The 19,628-nt window shown below is 34.7% G+C and overlaps 1 protein-coding gene across 3 annotated transcripts in view; it reads right to left on the bottom strand.

Moving 5' to 3' along the window:
* Positions 1-1,354: 1,354 nt before the first annotated feature.
* The window catches only part of LOC25489702 (protein translocase subunit SECA2, chloroplastic), a 28,522-nt gene continuing 10,248 nt past the window's right edge, over positions 1,355-19,628 (bottom strand). The window contains exons 1-32 of one of the 3 annotated variants that reach the window (XM_039831646.1): positions 18,423-18,694; positions 18,134-18,338; positions 17,988-18,052; positions 17,575-17,695; positions 17,368-17,459; positions 17,099-17,164; positions 16,929-16,993; positions 16,743-16,830; positions 16,490-16,555; positions 16,245-16,360; positions 15,611-15,701; positions 13,624-13,707; positions 13,434-13,526; positions 13,245-13,340; positions 13,044-13,129; positions 11,861-11,939; positions 11,624-11,737; positions 11,344-11,439; positions 11,190-11,253; positions 10,785-11,074; positions 9,694-9,749; positions 7,750-7,867; positions 7,082-7,162; positions 5,212-5,291; positions 4,274-4,328; positions 4,124-4,193; positions 3,805-3,994; positions 3,596-3,719; positions 2,479-2,553; positions 2,209-2,399; positions 1,915-1,976; positions 1,355-1,832 (exon numbers count right to left, since the gene is read on the bottom strand). In XM_039831646.1, the coding sequence (XP_039687580.1) occupies positions 2,238-2,399; positions 2,479-2,553; positions 3,596-3,719; positions 3,805-3,994; positions 4,124-4,193; positions 4,274-4,328; positions 5,212-5,291; positions 7,082-7,162; positions 7,750-7,867; positions 9,694-9,749; positions 10,785-11,074; positions 11,190-11,253; positions 11,344-11,439; positions 11,624-11,737; positions 11,861-11,939; positions 13,044-13,129; positions 13,245-13,340; positions 13,434-13,526; positions 13,624-13,707; positions 15,611-15,701; positions 16,245-16,360; positions 16,490-16,555; positions 16,743-16,830; positions 16,929-16,993; positions 17,099-17,164; positions 17,368-17,459; positions 17,575-17,695; positions 17,988-18,052; positions 18,134-18,338; positions 18,423-18,569 (3,135 nt within the window). In that variant the 5' untranslated portion in view covers positions 18,570-18,694 and the 3' untranslated portion in view covers positions 1,355-1,832; positions 1,915-1,976; positions 2,209-2,237. Of the gene's footprint in view, positions 1,833-1,914; positions 2,400-2,478; positions 2,554-3,595; positions 3,720-3,804; positions 3,995-4,123; positions 4,194-4,273; positions 4,329-5,211; positions 5,292-7,081; positions 7,163-7,749; positions 7,868-9,693; positions 9,750-10,784; positions 11,075-11,189; positions 11,254-11,343; positions 11,440-11,623; positions 11,738-11,860; positions 11,940-13,043; positions 13,130-13,244; positions 13,341-13,433; positions 13,527-13,623; positions 13,708-15,610; positions 15,702-16,244; positions 16,361-16,489; positions 16,556-16,742; positions 16,831-16,928; positions 16,994-17,098; positions 17,165-17,367; positions 17,460-17,574; positions 17,696-17,987; positions 18,053-18,133; positions 18,339-18,422; positions 18,695-19,628 lie in introns of those variants that run through there. The other 2 variants (XM_013605853.3, XM_024779528.2) reach the window with 2 other exon arrangements.

Here is a 19,628-nt window from a genome sequence, read left to right as displayed (position 1 = left end):
TGATGAGAAATGGATGTTTAAGAACATTTGCCGTTCCAATGGCTGTAGAAGGTATCATATAATATGACAGTCATGAGAGATAAAGCAACGAAGATTACAACAGAGACATTCGGTTTATCAAGAACTTTTTATTTTGTCTAAACGAAGTGATAAAGACTACTGAAACTTACACACACTGCAAGGTCTCGGATTCAAATACAGATGAATGCGTCTAACCTAACAATTTTGACATTGTCAGTTGAGCTAGGCTTTACGGATGGCTTATTAGGAATTTAGCTATATAGATGGATACCCTGCTAAACCCTATAAGTAGAAGCATGTGTATCATTTGATCATCCTTTCCTTAAATCCGTATGTTGACTTATACATATGACCAAGTATTAATTATACTAAAATTTAATTTGGCTTAATTACACTTTTGGTCCTCACATTTTGACCAACTCACGAAATGGTCCTACCTCTTTTAAATCGAACAAAATCGTCTCTAAACTATATGTTTTTTGCAGTTTTAGTCATATCCCCCTATTTCCAACTCCAGAAACGCACAAAAATGACAGTTTTAGTCCAACCACCTATGCTCAACCATGAAATAAACAAGGAATAAAGCATGTGGATACAAGGAATCTACTTTGTTCAGCACACAACTAAAAAAAATTCTAATTTCTAAGACATGTTTCAGGTATGTAACATGTCTCAGAAATTAGATTAGTGTGCTGAATAAAGTAGATTTCTTATACCCACATGCTTTATTCCTTGTTTATTTCATGGTTGAGCATATGTGGTTGGACTAAAACTGTCATTTCTGTGCGTTTCTGGAGTTAGAAATATGGAGATAGGACTAAAACTGCAAAAAAAACATAGAGTTTAGGGACAATTTTGTTCGATTTAAAAGAGGTAGGACCATTTTCGTGAGTTGGTCAAAATGTGAGGACCAAAAGTGTAATTAAGCCATTTAATTTTAATTATTGCACATTACCATGTATTTTTGAATCTATTATGATTTCAAAATCTGAAAATTTAGCTTGACCAATATTTAGGATAGACGAAATACTACATTTCTTTGAAATTATTTTTTATTTTTTTGAAAATTTGATATCCGATCCAAGAAGATGATAGTATAAAAGTATACATATCAATGTTATGTTGTGGATGAAGATAATACTTTCAACTTTCTTATCACTTCAAAACTTAATTCTCCACCCAAACCACCAAGTCAATCTTACATGCCGTGAAAGACTACATTACTTGATAATCGTCCACTTAAATTGAAAAACCAAATTAGCAAAATAAAACTTTAGATTGGATTAAAAAAAATGAAAATCTAAGCACTCTTTTGCAAATTGAAGCCAAATCATTTGAACGAAAATCATTCTTTGGATAGTTTGATCAAAGGCATAGGGATACAAATTACAATTATATATACAAAGGAGTTCAAAGGTACTCTATTCCGCTTAGAAGAGCAATAAAGTAAGATAGCATAGCAATCACATCTCATATTATTTAAACATATTTTCATATTTTACATGTGTTTGTTACAACAGACAAAGGGATAAAAACTACATCCAAGCATGACAAACGTGATGAATGTGACTTTCATTATAGCCCTTAGCTCTCTTGACAGACCCATGCACGTCTAAATTGGCTACTTATTCTTCCAATCGAACAAAGAGGACAGAAATGATATTTGCTTGGATGAGTTTGGCGTAGGTCTTACTAAAACTCTTCGAGGCACTAGGCTCCATCAATATGTGAACCCAAAAAAAAATTAATCAGCAAAAACATGTAATCTGAGCAAAACCCTGGAATAAATAGGGTCTGCTCCTTTGATTGCCCTGTTATAAGAAAAAACCACTAGTTAGAACCATTCTCCAGGCCTCAATCAAAAGAGACAGTGTAAATTTTGACATGCATTACCTGTAACAGGATACAAATATACAAATCATTTTTGCAAGCATCTTTTTGTATCTTCTATGTATCTTTGACAAACCAAGAAAAAGGATAAACATTACTGAGAGATGGAGTAACTCTGAGTCTTGAAACCATTCTAGTACACCCCCCCTTTTATGTTATCTAGACAAAGCAAACTGACTTGGAGAAACATCAATAATGCTGTACAAAAATTTGGCCTTGCCAAATTTACCTTCATATAAATCCTTGGGGGAAAATAGATTGCTGTCTAAGTTGAAAACTCTTGTGTAAATTATCTACCTTTAATGCACAAAGCACTCAAATGTTCATTATAAAAATAATTCTTGGGATTCCATTGGAGACGTCCAATGCCGTAAGAGTGCTTCTACAGTAAACCTTCGAGTTGCACTGAGCATTGAGATGAAAAACCGACAACCATCAATTTTGTATTCTTCCAGAGGATTTCTGTGGCCGAAGCTCCTAACATTCACCTGCCACAACTCAGATAAGCCTTTAGTGGTTAACAAAGCCAAAAAAAAAAAAGTTCATTAGAGCAAAAGGGAAAATTACCGCAGAGCTGAGTCGATTCATGTTTACAAGATGATCTCTCCAGAAACAATCAAGAGTTTTCAAAAGAACAGCTCTCTGTTGTTAGCAAAATATTAAAATAAGAAATGCTCAATTTCATGAAAGAAAGAAACCGAAAATCTGAAGAAATGAGTAAACAAGAAGCAATTAGAATACATTAAGCAAAAACAAATCATAAAAAACCAATGCACATGCTTGGTATCAATGCATATTGCATAATTTACCATTTGAACAATATACATCAAATGTTCTCCACAGTATGGTTTTTGATAGAACACTATGGCGTCATTTGATCCATGTAGCCGACCCCACTTAGTGGGAAAAGGTTTGGTTGTTGTTGTTGTTGTTGTTCTCCACAGTAAAACGGAGCACCGTGTTCATATCATAATCCCCTTAAATCAATAGAGAGGGAGAGGGAAATTATGCACAGCAACATGCTGTTTCTATCAGTAGTTATTGGGATAGCTATATTCAATGTGTAGGACGGTAGAAATACATCAATGCATCATTTTTCCACAGTAATTTTTTTGGATCATGACTTTATAGATTACTGAGGGGTAACCTTGGCGCAACTGGTAAAGTTGTTGTCATGTGACTGGAAGGTCATGGGTTCAAGTCCTGGAAACAACCTCTTGTGTAAAAAACAGGGTAAGGCTGCGTACAATACACCAAATGGTGGGACCCCTTCCCGGACCCTGCGTATGCGGGAGCTTTAGTGCACCGGGTTGCCCTTTTTTATGACTTTATAGATTACTAGTGATTGGCAACTAGCAAGATTTCACTGTACTGAGTGTGAATATTCTGTGGAACCAGAAAATCTCTACATCATATTGAAGCCACAAATGGTGCAACACCTTAAGCACGCTCACTTCATTTCCTCTTATATTCAGATAAAATATGGTCCTCTTAACTCCAGACATGGAAACACATTTTTACGTTTGTACATGATTTGAATTTCTTGGATGCAGTTATAATGTGAAATGAAATTATTCGCATCTGATGCTAGCACTATTTCTGTAGGTTCGAAGCTATTCTCGACCTCTGTAAATCTAAAAAATGGCAGCCATTAAGATAAAAGCAGTTGAATAGAATGTCTGACCTCAATCTCTTTTACATGTCTCTCGTCATAACCAGACTCTTCAACAACATCTAAATACGAAGCGATCAGAAAATCTCCAAGATACTTACGAAGGAGATTAGAAGTTGTCCGATACTTTCCATTCCTACATTAGACATACAGTCGATGAGTTTTAGAACACTATAAAGTTTCTAATATATATAACAAAACAATGAACTCAATCAACTAACTCAATTAAATCATCGGTGCAAATAGCAAGCCATCGTCTTAATGAAGAGCTCTTCCTGCGAATTCCCCTGAAAGCATTTGGAGGTGCTGGCAAATTTGGAAGGCAAAAGTTGACAACATCGACTGATTTCACTTCATTCAGTTGCCCAAGTGAATTTAGTAAAGTGTCATCATTAATCCCTCCAAATGATTCTGTTAGAATTCATTTCAGCAAATTATTAATGATAATATAACCTACGCGGCCAAAAAGAGAAAATGAAGAGAACAAAATATTTGTGCAGATGGAATCGAAGGAAATACAGTTGTTGCAAATGAACCTACCATGCAACAGCTTTCCACCAATTGTCTTGAACTCTTTCAAGAGATTACTCAAACCCCAACTTCGAGGATGCTACAAAACCCATTCAAAGCAATACATAAGAGGAATTGGTGGATAGAAATAAAAAAACATTGCTGGAGGAAATGAACCACCTTAACAGGATCAATGTTGCTGAAGACAATCTCATCCACCACTGCTTGCATGTACCTATGAGCAGTACAAGTAAATACAAGAGATAAATAAATAAAAAACAGTAAAAGAGGATATATAACTAAAATATACAGGAGCAAATATAACTATAACCAATTGGACAAAAACCAATTGCTCTAACCAAAATTGCATATAGATATGGGCAAATATTATGTTCGAAATCTGTATTACCATGTAAACATCTAGCTATAGGGTATCATGTAATATATGCTATAGGCAGCCTTGTCTTGCACACATTTTCAACAGTGGTTCCATAGTTTGAACCTATGAGCTCCTAATCTCATGACAAAAATTTCAAATGATGTCCTAAGGCTCCCCTTATAATTTTATTATGTAAGTATAATAATAGGAACATGTTTCTTTGTATTTATTATATTCATTATATAAATGTCAAGTCTCTGATGTGATTGAGACATAGGGTTTTCAGCATATACTATATACAGTTCTATAATAAAAAATTATATACTGGGTGTGCATTCTTTCATGTTAAATATCAACCACTAAAGGCTGCCCCGTGTAAAGAAAAATGACTGAGCATGAAAAGAAGCATTGACGTATTTACATGTTAGACACGTCAAATTTTATTGATTAAATTACACTCCTCCCCTGAGAGATGCTTGAATTACAGTGTCCTCCCCTTTTATGTTAAAACACTGTCTAATCAATCCGCACAATAAAATTATGAGGAAACGTCTCTTAAATTAGGGGAAATTGGTACTAATCACCTGTGAATCAGTAACTAACAGGTTTACTTTTTATTTTTTTTAAATGGCCAATGTTAGTAGTTATTTTTGTTAGAGGGGGTAGTTGAACCCATGAGCACCTTATTGCTCCAAATTTAACAATTAATTCTAACATGAAGGAGTTCAAAGGCACTCACTGTAATATGTGTTGGGAACAGCTTTCATCATCTCCTATTAAGATTAACTGCCTTAGATCATAAACATGTTTTCGTTGCACCTGATAAAATAAAAAAACACAAGCAATTAGTTGACAGAGATTATTTGCAGAATTGAAGATAAAGTCCAAAAGTTCAATTATTAAAAGCATCTCTATGATGTACAAAGGCAACTAGATTGATAAATAATGCCATTGTAACTTGTAAGTCATGGAAGAATTAAAACAAACAGAAAATTCTTTAGCATACTAGGCAAAATATGGTGAATTGTTTCACCGAATTGATATTTGATTTCTGAACAGAAATTCTAGAAGATATTGGACAACTTCAACCGAATTTCTGTTAAAAAATATCCAAGTACAGGTTGAGGAATCCTCAAAAAGGTGTTATAATACGTATACCCTAAGACAAGGAACAAGACTAGGTCTCCAAACATCAAAATGAACCAGTACAGTAGTAAATAGCTCAATTATTAATACCACTACAAAAAAAGATTCAAACATGCTTTCCAAGCCAACACGACTCACATTCTAAAGTTTCCAACTGTGAGATTCAAGGCACCGTTTTCTTCAACTTACGGAGACTCAGATTTTACAGAAAAACAATGAATAAGGCTGGAAAACTCAATAGCAACACATACTACCTCAAGTCTTGAATATAAGCAACAAAAATGTCATAGTTTATGGTCTCACATATAAGCAAAACTCAACTAACTTTAAATATTTAATGCTATCGTGACTAAATAACCCTTTAATTAATTTGAAGTTTATTTTTCAATAACTCTTTTAATGCAACTACTTTTTCAATAACCCTTTTAGAGAATACAACTACTTTTTCTATTACTTTGAGAAAATTAAATGAAGTTGACTACTTTTCTTAAAGGGTGTGAGGTACTTTTCTTTTTTGCTTATATATATGAGAGCAGAGGGAGTATAATGGAAGTAGATGGCCAAAGGTAGAAGAGAGTAGAGAGTAGAGACAATATGATAACGATCTGGCTGCAATCGTTTATCGTTCACTCCTATAATGTATCAAGGCATAGTCAGAAATCAAGGTTATGGCACGGTCCCTTGCATGAGTTCATTAGGGAGGCGTCTCAATTGCAGAGGCATGTAATTCCTGTTGTAGCTTGGGGATGCAAGGCAGATGGCACCGATGCTCCTCTATTTCTATTATGGGATAGAGTTGTTTACATGGTTCCTCTTTGAAGTTTAGCACAAGGCCTGTTTGAGGAAATCAGTATTTCAGACATGGAAAGCAACTAGATAGCTCTCTTAAACTGACTAATCTTTAGGATTTCTCTATCTTTAGCTGTTTTTCTCCTTTTGGTTTATCTTTGTTGAGGTTTTTGTATTCTGCAACCTTTTGTATTTATGTCTCTTTATTTATTTAATAACTAATAAAGAGGGATGAGAAGGGCTTTTATAAATTGTTGAAGGCATTGCATGAGTTGTTATAGATTCAAGTTCGATAAAAGAATCATACAAAGAACATCATGTGTCTAAGCTCACACTTCAGATTATGAAGGACCAAAACATAAGCAAAAACATCAAACAGATTTCTAGCTTAAAAGAAATTTTGACTAAATAGAGGAGAATTTCGGTTTAAATTCAATAATTAAATGTGAGACTTCTTATTAATAATAATCAATAATATTCATAAAAAATGGGTGACTGGCTTTGCATTGTTTTTGGTTATAGAGATTTGGATGTATGTTGTTGCAACTTGCAAGTTGAATCAATCTATAATATTATTATGAAATGGTGTGGTTTTCGTTTACAACATCTAACCAATTACATAATCACGATGGAGTTTATTTTGGAAATATTATCATCTCATTAAGGAAACATACCTCCAATACTTCATCAAACTCAACGAGGTTTTTTCTTATGCCGAAGAAGAACTTTTCTGCATTGATTTGCAATGCCAAGAGCTATAAATATGAGATAATCCCAGTTAGTAGTGGGAAGGTGACATTCCTCAAGCAATCATCCGAAATATTTATAAATGAATAAAAATAAGAAAAGTCATGGATCACATGGAAAAGATAAATATAAATAGAATAGAAGATACAAACCAAATAGTTTACTGTATTTGGTATAAAAGAAGAAATTTGTTACAGAAGAGAACGAGAATAGAAGAAAAGTAGATGAAAACACCAAACCAATTATTATATTCAGTAATTTCTGTGTCTTTTTGTTTTTGTTTTGAAGAAGCTAAACTAACCCACCGAAATTGGCATCGGGGAGAATCGAACCTGAGACCTTAAGAGGAGCCCACTCCAAGGTCCCAAGCCAACACCACCAGGCAAACCCAAGTGGGTTTTTGTGTCTATCTAAGATCACACAACTTGTATTTATAATAGCGTTACAATAAATAGATTGAATGGTTAATGAATAAGCACTAACCTATGAAGTTATATACTCTAGGAATATTAACAATCAATCTAGGAATTTAAAGAAATTACTACAGATTTACTTAATTCTAACACCAATCATATGTAAATAAGTAGAATATAACCTGTTTCACAATGGCACCACCTTCAATTGGCAGATCCTCGTCGTTTGTAATTTTTGATATAAGTCTGACAGCCCATTCAGTATCAAAATTGAACTTTTGAAACATCTCATCCTGCAAGCTATAATTCCGTGGGATAGTGTGAGAACCGATTGACAACCCTTATTAATATAAGACACACCCAGTCATCTTGCTAACCTCAGAAAACACAGAACTAAACAGAATAACAGTGAAGCAAATAGTATTAAAAACGTTCAACCGTTAAACTCATTCTTCGGTTTCTAAGGAAAAATACAGGAGAGCAATCCAAATTTAAACTTCAACGAAAAAGTAGATTAATCACAAATGTAACGACCAAAACCAAGCCTTTTTCCATTGGGTAGGTCGGCTACATGGATCAGTCAACGCTACAACATTCTCTCATGCATTAAATCCCAAGATATACCATTAAATGATCATCATTTACCTTTATATCTCTTAGTGACCTGGTTATAGTTTTCCTTAATCTACCTCTACTTCTAACTATAGGGCTATCATTACCAGTGTTTAGACAAGTCTTCTTCACACACACCCAAACCACTTAAACGAGATTCTATCACTTTGTATACTGCAGGCCTGTACAAACTCTCTAATGACGGTATTCTAATCTCAGTATTATTTAACCATTAATCCATCGTAATATATTCATCTCCGCGAAATTAAGTTCTATAGATTAGAAATTTTATAGTTGTGCGATAAAATGTTCAAGTATACTTAAGAGGTGTTTCTCTCATATATTACACTCTAAGCAATTCTCCATTTCATCCACTCTACTTGGATCCTATGGTTGACATCTCCATCTATATTCTCATCTCGTCCTTTTGTATGGTGGACCCCAAAGACTTAAAACAAGACCTATGCCATTGTATATCTTCCAACTTTCACTTGTATGTTACAAATTGTTTGTCATTTGCTAGACTTGTATTCCATATACTTTGTTTTACTTCTCCTTACTCCTTAGACAGATACCATGTGCTCCCAAGACTCGTCGCCTCGTCTCCATCTTTTCATTCATATCTTCTCTCAACTAAACAACCAAGACAATGTATGTTTGAACAAGTGCTTCCATGGTTGGGCTCGCGTCCCAAAGCCACACTGTGTGAGAAGCAAGTATCCGTTGTTTTTGTTTAGACACATGTTTACTTGCTTTTCGACATGCAAACAAACGTAGGCTATATCCTCTGCAAAAAAGCATAATCCGTGGGACCATTTCTAGGATATGTCTGGCAAGCTCGTCTAAAACCAAAATTAAAAGATATGGACTCAAAGTTGACTATTGATGTAGATCTATAGGCTACAGTTATTGGAACACTACTCACAGTACAATTACCGAATAGAAAAAATGCAGTGAAAGAGAATACAATCAAAGCTGATGCAAAAACTCGGTCTTCCATGGCCTAAACGATCAGATCATTCTTCAAAGGTATGCTATCCTCTCCACTATTTCCCACCCCTTACTCACATTCTCTTTCCTTGTTCATCACTCCACAAATCACTTCTGTAATACCTTGCTGCTACTTACATTCCTCCCAAAACCATTACATCTTTACTCCCATTCCTTTCCCCCCCCCCCCCCCCCCCCCCCCGTAACACATTATTTCCCTTGGTCTAGCACTATCCAGCCCACTATTTTTCTTCTCTTATACATGAGTTGAAGGTCTGTTAGCATGCAAGTGTAAAAGCATAAAAACTAAAACCTAGCATGGATTCACAAATACCAAGAAAATTATTGAATTGTGTCTTCTATTTTTAATATTAAGTAAACATCAGCCTAATACAAAGATGAAAGATAGCACCCGATAATAAATCAGTAGTCTGTCGATGAGTAAGACTGAGCATCACCCTTTCTGGTTTATGTATATAAAAAACATGCAAGTAGTAACAGCAGCAGCAATATACTATTTCTACCTGACCATAAATCGTGTTGACCCCGGATCCCCCTGCCTTCCTGCTCTGCCACGAAGCTAGATGAAAAGAATATCAAAAATGAATTAATGAAATACGAGCAAAACATTATTCTCAGATATTGATAATAATTGTTTAGATATAAAACCATTCATGTGCTTTAGCCTCACAATTTAAGCTTTTAGGATTAGTTGATTCATAACACCGTAGAGTCTATGAATAAGTGATCAAGAGTATGATCCTGGTTTCTACTATTCTTCTAAATAAAAATTAAATTTCAGCACATGTTTGGGAAGATTGGTGCATGGTCCGCTTCAAATCTAAAAGGATCTTGCATGAAGGGGATGTTAGATTAGATGCATAACATTTATATGCTTTTACCTGACAACTACATGGAGAAGAGTGTAAGCTTTATATGATTGTTGTAAAATTATAACAGGAAAGTAGAACTTCAGTATATTAATTTATTATTCCTCGAAGTCCAAATAAGCCAAAAGAAAACCTTATAAGAAACATGAAAAAGATTTAATAAATGTTGGAATTGATATGTGACTGCCCCATATGCTTGTATAAAAAAGTAAACAACATTTTGATATCAAATTCATATAATTTCTACTTTGAGCAGAACTGGACACAAAAATGAAAATATAACTTGCATATAGATGGCAAAACCAGTCAGAGTCACATCTTAAAGGTGGATACCAAATTAACATGTATACAAAATCTGTATATATGTAACTAAATCCAAAACCAGCTGCAACCCCATTGACATGTATGAAGTTAAATATTTTTGACTTCATGACTTGGAAGACTGAAACCGCTCCCCCACATTTAAGTGGAGGAGATCAAGGGAAAACAGCTTTTCCCTTATCTTTTAACAAATTTAAATTTTGTTCCCTAAATAATTGGAATGTTTGTAAACATCTTTCCATCCTTATTTTCATAAAAACGCAATATTTTTCTCCCTAACTAAATGAATGTTAGTTAACATCTTTCCCTAGCTATTGATCATCCAAGGGGGAATGGTACAACAAGAGATAATGGCTAGATCTGACATACTATCACTTCAACTGTAGCAATGCTTGATCACCCACCTGGTTGTCTATTCTCCTGGACTCATGTAAAGATGTACCAATCACATGAAGGCCCCCAACCCTTTTGACCTCAGATCCTTCAAGCAAACAGTGTTCTTCACAATCCTTTAAAACTGACAGATATGCAAGTGCTAATGTTGAACCAAGTGGGTACATCTCAGATTCTTCATTGGCAAGCTTCTCTAGCTCTTCCGAACCATATGAAAGACTCATCTCAATAGACTCCAAGATAAAAGATATAGCCTTCTGATATGTCCAACTTTTACTCTCACTTTTCGATACATATTTTGCTGAAAATTTTCATGTTGCAAAGAATATAATACCTTCAGGTTAGAGGCATGTAATTGTAACCAAGTAAGCGACTTTGATCTGGAATGAAAAAAATTCTCAACTAAAATCACATACCCATTAAGGCTGTCCTAGCCAATAAGGCTAATGATGATGATCCCACCTTTATCTTTGGAAGCATCTGTATCAAAAGATTCATCCAGAAATTTTTTCAAACAAATAAAATTAAAACAAAGAAGTTTCAAAATATTTACCAGTTCTAAAAAATTACCTTTTCTGAAATGGCCTCACTGGCATGTACACTATTTGGGTCCTCCCGTGTCAAAAAAGAAACTACACTGTCCTCTATAATTCCTCTGGCAAGCATCTATACCCAGAAAAAATGTATAAATTTGTATCTAAGATCCAACTCAAGCCGAAGGAGCGTGTCCAATAAAAAAGACACGGTATAATTATAGAAGAGGTTCAAAATATTACTTTTCCAGACATTCAATATATCATAAAAAAATAAAAAAAATAAAAAACACTAGGATCCATATTGGAAGACCTACTTTTGGATTTCCTCCAAGGATTATATCTGTGCCCCTGCCTGCCATATTTGTAGATATTGTAATGGCATGTTTCCGTCCTGCTTGTGCAACAATTTCAGCTTCTCTCGCAGCATACTGAGTTAAATGAGGGGCAGTAATGAGAATTGGTAAGGAAGGCAAAATATTGAGGTAAAAATGAGGGGCTATCTAAGTTATATGTAAGAAAAACAGAGTACACAGCGTTAAATTTTCACAAACCTTGGGTCGAGCATTCAGAACATTATGCGGAATATTCCATTCCCTAAGCAGACCAGCCAAAAGTTCAGAATTTTCTACACTGCATAGGAAAAGAGTGAAATCAATTATTCACCGAAGTCTAAACTATCGCCCAATCAAAAACTTATTATGACAATGATGACAAAAAGGAGTCTTTATGTAAACAAAGATGGTTAACAAATTGCATATCTACCCTAAACACAGTGATTTCAACACTGCAAAGCATTAATGCCAAGAAAGATAATCGTCAAAGACTAGAAAATTAAATTACATTCTTTCAATAAAAATGTAAGAAAATACATGATAATTGTCACAAACCAACCATCCCAGAAGTTTATCTATAGGGACACTAAAAATGCAAGAAAGCCTTTCAGGCTTGCTTCCTCAAAGTAAAAGTCCTTTTGTGTTGAAACATGAACAAAGTTCAACTTTTTACTAAAACTGTGTACCGTTTCAACAACTAAAATCCCTCAAACGTTTAACGCGTCTGCAGTAGACTGTGGACCTATAATGGTTTATAGTTCCTATAATGGTCTGCAGTAGACAATTCCCTCATTAATAATTTCAAAATTCAACTTTCTTTCAATTGATTATCGGTAACTTGAAACTCATAGACCATATATATATAAATTTTAACCAACTAAATATTATTAACAGATAATGAGATACAGCCACACGGCAACAACAACCAAGCTTTCTTCCAATTGATGGGATATCGGCCTCAATTAAAAAACAAATTTCCAGAAAAGACTTAAGAGAAGTTTTTTTTTTTTCTTTTTCTTACGGTTACAGTTTCTCCTATAAAATATGGAAACAAAAAACGTGAAGATAATGTATAACCTGAAATAGCTAACACTGACAGATTGTAGTGCTTAATTACTTGCTTTTAATAAACAGTTCTGTTGGAAAAAGATTAATTTAGAAGTACAACCCACAATGCATCCATTTTAAAAAGGCATAAAATAAAGTACATAAGAAGCAAGTTCAAAACACAATAAAACACTTCAATCCCTATGCACTTCTGTCCTCAAAAGAAATGGTGAGCAATATGTATAGGTTCTTCAGGCACAGAAATAAGCATCTGTGACCATTACTTGTTCCGAGAAAGGAATGCAAAACATAATGAAGTACTAGAAAACATTCATTACAACAGCCACGATGTTACCTAGTTGTCCCAACCAAGACAGGACGCCCTTGTCTAAACATATCTTCAACTTCTCGGCGAACTTGCTCCCATTTCCCTCGAGCAGTCTTGAATAATATATTAATGAAAAATCATATACATGGAAAAAATATCAATGTACTATCAAGGTTGAAAAACTTATGATACTTAAGAAGAATCAATAATAAATATTAGATGTCCTACAGCAAATGCTTGAATAGGCAAGTCTTTACGAATATTAGGAAGATTTGTCGGCACTTCAATGACTGGTGTCTGGAACATTTTTAAGAACTCTTTCTCCTACAATGATATAAATGATTATCAAGAACTCATAAATACACAACTTGTACTAATAATGACAACATAAATTTGTTAGATCTATTAAATCTTCACTTCTGTTTTTGCAGTTCCAGTCATTCCTGACAATTTTGGATACAGCTTGAATAATGATTGGTATGTGATTTGTGCCACAACAACAGAATCTGCCTGTGCATGTTTAAAACATTGAAACTTAGAATCAAATAATAAAGATCAAACTAGTATCCTCAACAAAATAAAAGCTTTTAAGAACCTCCATATATACCTGAATCTTCAAACATTCCTTTGCCTCCACAGCTTGGTGAATCCCCTCAGACCATCTCCTTTTCTCTTCAACTCTTCCTGTCAGCTGAGAAATTTTATTTATCATGAAATCATATTCTTAAAAAGGTATCAGCAAAAGGTATTTGTGTATTTATTAAATGAAAATGAAAGCCATGGAATGCTGCAGGAATTACTGGAAAACAGTAATTTGAGATATAACCTCATGCATTTCAACCTGATAGCTTCCTGGATAGTTAGTCCTTGACAATGTACCAAAGTCTCTTAAATTAATTTGTCAATAGTTCAATCCTTGCCATGCTCATTCTTCATAGTTAAATTAAATTAAATATAGTACAAGGTAGACTGGATTGTCCAGAATTCCAGATTTCAAGCCTAATTTTCTCTTGCATGAGAGTGTATTAGTGATAGAAAAACAACTCGGTGAATCAGCTACCAGCCAAGCTGTTGGGAATTTGGGATACACAGTGGTCATTAAAAAAAATCATAGTCAAGCATACTTAACTTTAAATGCATTGTGGACGTTTTTTTTAACAGGCAAAAATGAATTATATTAACACTGACAGAGTAATCTCCATTGTGGACGTTAAGTGTACTTGACGGTATATTTGTACTTGCAATCACATTGGGTACAGCTTTCCAACACCATTCATTCTTACATATACACAACAACTGGTTTGAGAAAACATACATGTTAAACACTAGGTATAGAGGCCCCACAAGATGGCTGGTTATTTTATCACTTACTAGTTACTAATTATATTAAACTTGAACCTTGACTCCTAGACAATTAGTTCCTATACTTTGATTAACCCAATCCAACGTAGATTCTGTATTGAGCTGTTAAAGTATAATGACTTATAAGCTCTACAGTACCAGCAAGAATATGTCACAAAGATTGCTTTTTCCTTCAAAGTATGATGCAATCAAACTTTGGGAGTGATATCAAGGTCAATAGATTACTCATCAAAATAAAATTTATTCCCCAACTCTTTCCTCTAATAGTTAATCTGCCTAGATCCAAAAACGGCAGATGGCGTGAGAAAAAATGGTGGAGAAAAAATTATCAATAATAAACCAGAGTACTTTAGTCACATATCAATTTCATTTACCCCAACTTTGTCATTTCATTTTTACCTTACCTAAACCAAAGTAGGAGTGTCCTCTTCATCGATGAAGGCGGTACAAAGATGGTGGAGAGAAAATTGTCAATAATAATTAGATACTTAATCCAGTTATCCTTTTTGGTTGTACATGCACTTGTACATGGTTAGTTCTACTAGGTAGGATATGTTTGTTAACATTTCTCTCTGGTTTTGGGAGGAACTTGCGGAGCCGATGGTTTATCAAAGGTGACCGACTTCTTTTATCGAAAATCTTCTTGACAATGTCGTGGTCAAGACTCAAGCAGCATGTCTTGTTGATGCTGTGCCAACTGTGGTGCAAGTGTATGTGGACGAAAAAGCTTCTGCTTGCAGGGGAGTATACCCAGATGAATAGATGGACTCACACTTGAGGGGAGATTGTTGGTGTGTCTCAAGTGTGAGTTTGAAGTCCCACATTAGATGGAAAAGTGAATGTTGAGCAACATATAAGTGAGAAGACTCATATCACAAATGCATTAAGGTATTGGGTGAATATGTGGTATCCAGGTCAATTACGTGGTTGGTCAAAGTCCAATTTGATGATCTCCACGGCTCACAGGCTCCCCTCATGACCCAACAGAGTAATCCCTGAAACTTATATAATATGATGCTATCAATTATGAATTATTTCATAGATCCACAGTGGATCTAACCCTTCTGTATACCCTTTTTATAATTTTATATATTTATGTCTGTGTGTGTGCACCCGAGGGCGCTGTATCCTGCAGTTTTTTTTTTTTTTTGGAGTGTCAGTGTCATATTGCATGTTCACGTCAATGATATGCTCAGATAAATAAGAACTGCAAGAAACCTTGATAATGTTACCTCATTTATAATTAAAGCCTTTCCATCTCTGACAATGTATTGCACATCTCGGCGATAGAATTCTTTAGCTTTTAAAGCATTCATCACAAATCTGCAGTAACTCAACTCTTACTACTCATGTTTAACTGGTTTAACATGAATATTCTAATATGTTGGCCCGAATTCCCCATAAAGTAGCTAGTATTCGGTAAGTATAAGCATAATGATTATGATTATGATAACTAATGCAAGTCTCCATCAAAGTGTGCACCAAAAAGAAAATAATAATCATGATTACAAATGAGGTGTCAAATAGAGAAAAATGAATCCCGCGTGGCCTTTTAAAGGAGAGCCCTTTACACGTGTCGAGTTGTATTATTTCCATTTTCTTTGCTCTTTGTAATGTTCTAATTGTATGTATCATATTTCATATTTTAATTGAATAACAAAAGAAAAATGTAATCCTGCATTGTGGTATTATTGTTATACCATTTGTCCAAAAAACATAGTGGAAAAAATCTATAAACATATGTTTATGTTAATTCCTAGCTACTTTTTCTCGAGCAACCATTGGATTTCAAAACATGTAAACAGCAACCAAAGTGAAAGGAAAGCTTTTTCATTCAATAAATATTTAAAGCAGAAGAAAATTCACCTAGCCCAGGGATCATTTTCATCCCAAAGGTCATTGGTTTCAAGAGCCATTTCAGCAAGAGTAATTCCTTCCTCGGTCAACTCCACCGAATTATTTTTGAGTTCCACTTTGTAATGCTGTTAACAAAATAAAATATGTATGTAGAACTAATTTCGTAAATTATCCAATAAAATAAAGTTCACAGAATGGCTGAAAAGAGAGAAAAGAAGCAAATGATATGATGAAGTGAAAGAAAATGTACTCACAATGTCATGTATAAGCAATTCAGCTACTTTTGCAGCAACAGGGTACCGTGCAGCATCTTGACTAGCCTGTGATTTATAAGAAGAAGCAAGAAACAGTATATCATCAAGTTCAATCAGTTAAAAAAGCACAGGCTAGGTAGACTTTAGACTTCAAAATGATGACAGACTGGACCACGAAAAGAAAAAAGATAATAATAAGATGATGACTAACTGGACCACAAGAAAAAGCAATAAAAATGACTCTTGAGCTTACCTCACCACTGATTAACAACGGATTTCTTCCCTCGTCTATCAGGACTGAATCTACCTCATCAACAATAGCAAAATGAAATGGCTTTGGCCTGTATTCATGCAGAAGAGTCACCAGTAACCCAATCATATTCCATACCAAAAAGAAAAAAACACAACATCTAAGTTTTCGTTAAGTAATACACACTACCATCTCATCACAAGCTGTTCACTATTTCCAGCAAGATTGTCTCTCAAGTAATCAAAGCCAAGCTCCTAATGTAAGAATGGAAAGAAAAGGAACACAAGGAAATATGCACCGTCAATAATAAATAAATGACAACTAAGAAGATAACCATAGTAACTGAAAATTGTATTTACCGAATTATTGGTATATGTTATATCACATCTATAGTTGAATCTCCGCTCTTCAGAATTCATCCCTTTCTGCGCATGCAAATGTTAAATAATAAGTTCAACAAAAATCTTAAATTGTATTATGCATTTACTGTTACAAAAATTATTGAAAACCAGACCCAGTCCATTAACTCCATTTGTACATGATGTCATGAAAACACATGTTCGTATCTATTCCACCACCAAACAATCATAGATAAAAACAAATTTTATCACTGGCAGAGAGAATTTACCTGAATAAGACCAACAGAAAGACCTAAGAAACGATGAACGCGCCCCATCCATTCAGCATCACGTTGAGCTAAATAATCGTTGACAGTTACAACTGCAAAGAAAACAAGGTCAGAGCAAGTCATTTTTGTAAAGCCAGATGCCTGCAGCACCTGAAGAAATTACTCAACAACCCATCAAACTTTTGAAGTGTTGGTAATAACACAAACCATGAACACCCTCAGAGGTCAGGGCATTAAGATATGCTGCTAGCGTGGAAACTAAGGTTTTTCCCTCTCCCGTTTTCATCTCAGCAATGGACCCATCATGCAGCACAGCTCCACCGATAATCTAACAACATTAAATTTTCATCAACAACTCGATTACCTACTTCTAGTCTTCTATAAACTAAATACGCATGGAATATAATGGATTTGGCTCTTCTATAACAAGGAGTGCACTCTAACAACCGAAATTGTAATAAAAACTAAGTAAAACTATAACAAACTATAAGATAGTCATAATCTCGATTACTGATGCTAACCAATTCCTCCTCCCTTAACAAATCAACTGCTAACATTTTAGCTATTAAAAAAACAAAACAAAACAGATACACATAGGCAAGAGAGCGATAGAGTGAGACCTGAACATCAAAATGGCGCATTCCAAGTTTTCTTCTGGCAGCCTCACGAACAACAGCAAATGCTTCTGAAACATTAATTCTAATTCATCAAAAGCCATGTCACGGTTCAAATAGTAATTGAATCAAGCAATGAAAGAATATCGAACCAGCTTGGATATCTGCGAGTGTCTCCCCTCGCTTGAGTCTTAGGCGAAACTCCTCGGTTTTGGCAGCCAACTGCTCATCGGATAACGCCTGAATCCGAGGCTCGAATGCATTAACTGAGTCCACCAGACGGAAGTAGTCACTAACGACCCAGTGGTTCAAGCTGGTGAAGTCAGTGAAAGTCTTATGAATGCGACCAAGATTTTCCTGCAAGGAATAGAATAAACAAGTCAAACAGAGTTAGTTATGGCATTTGATCGAACAGTTGGTGGGCAATGAGTAAGAATTAACCTTGATGGATGAGACGGAAGCGAATACGGGTGTGAAACGACGTCGTGGGAGGCGTATGAAGGAAGGATAAGGTCGAATGAAGAAGGCATTGGTGTGGGTTGAAGTGGTTCTCTGAACGGTGAAGAATGGATATGAGAGGGTGGCCATGAAAAAGAAGCGTGGTTATGTTGTGGTTCGAAGTTGAAATGAAGAGAAGTTTGCGGGACGAAGGAAAAAGAGAAATGATAACACCACTAACATCAAATTTTGACAATATTTTGGATTACTTGTTAATCCAAAAAAAAAATGAGGGAAATTCCAAAATTGTTTAGCTTCTAAACTTCTCAAAGTCAAAAATACTTTCTCAAAGAAAAGGATTTTATTAAAAAAAGGCTTAAATATGTTTTTCGTCCCTATAAATATAAGTTATTTGAATTTTCGTCCCTGAAATTACTAATCATTTCAATCTGCCCCTGCAAATATTAATCATTTGACTTTTGATCCTAATTAGGTATTTTTGTTGAGGTGGGCTGTCATTGCGACGTGGTGCCCATGTGGCAAGTGATGATTGGGCGAGGTGGTTTGTTTAAATAGGTCTTTCATCCCTGCAAATATAGGTCATTTGAATTTTCGTTCCTGAAGTTGCTAATCAGATGTAATTAGGACCAAAAGTCAAATGATTAATATTTGCAAGGGCATATTGGAAGGATTAGTAACTTCAGGGACGAAAATTCAAATAACCTATATTTGCATGGACGAAAGACCTATTTGAGTCTTAAAAAAATCGAGTTTTATGTCGATTAAAGCTAGAGTCTAATTAGAGTTTATAAAAAGTGACATACCTCACCTGACTAAATGATTTTGTACAGATGAATTAAACTCAATATAAAAAATATAATATATTTTTCGAAAGCATGGGTAATAATAATTCAAGTTTTTAAACCTTAAAAAAAATCAAGTTTTATATTTGGAGGAGTATTTGTACTTCAAGATGGATGGTAGGTTGACTAATGTGTGGCATGATGTATGGACTAACACACCTTACTCACGTAAGTTGAATCTATGTATGCTTGTGCTTAATATTCGTAGGTTGTGTGAGATTTATGGCAGCAACATAGTAAATATTGTGATGTTGATCTTGTTTGTGGTTGGTTTATTTAGGAGAATGTTGAAGAGGTTTTGAATACTCATCTTCTTTCGTTTATTACGGAGGATACACTAACACAA

Source organism: Medicago truncatula, chromosome 3, assembly GCF_003473485.1.
Source record: "Medicago truncatula cultivar Jemalong A17 chromosome 3, MtrunA17r5.0-ANR, whole genome shotgun sequence".
Lineage (NCBI taxonomy): Eukaryota > Viridiplantae > Streptophyta > Magnoliopsida > Fabales > Fabaceae > Medicago > Medicago truncatula.
Note: the sequence above shows the minus strand (reverse complement) of the source record. Positions and strands in the feature narration are given on the sequence as shown.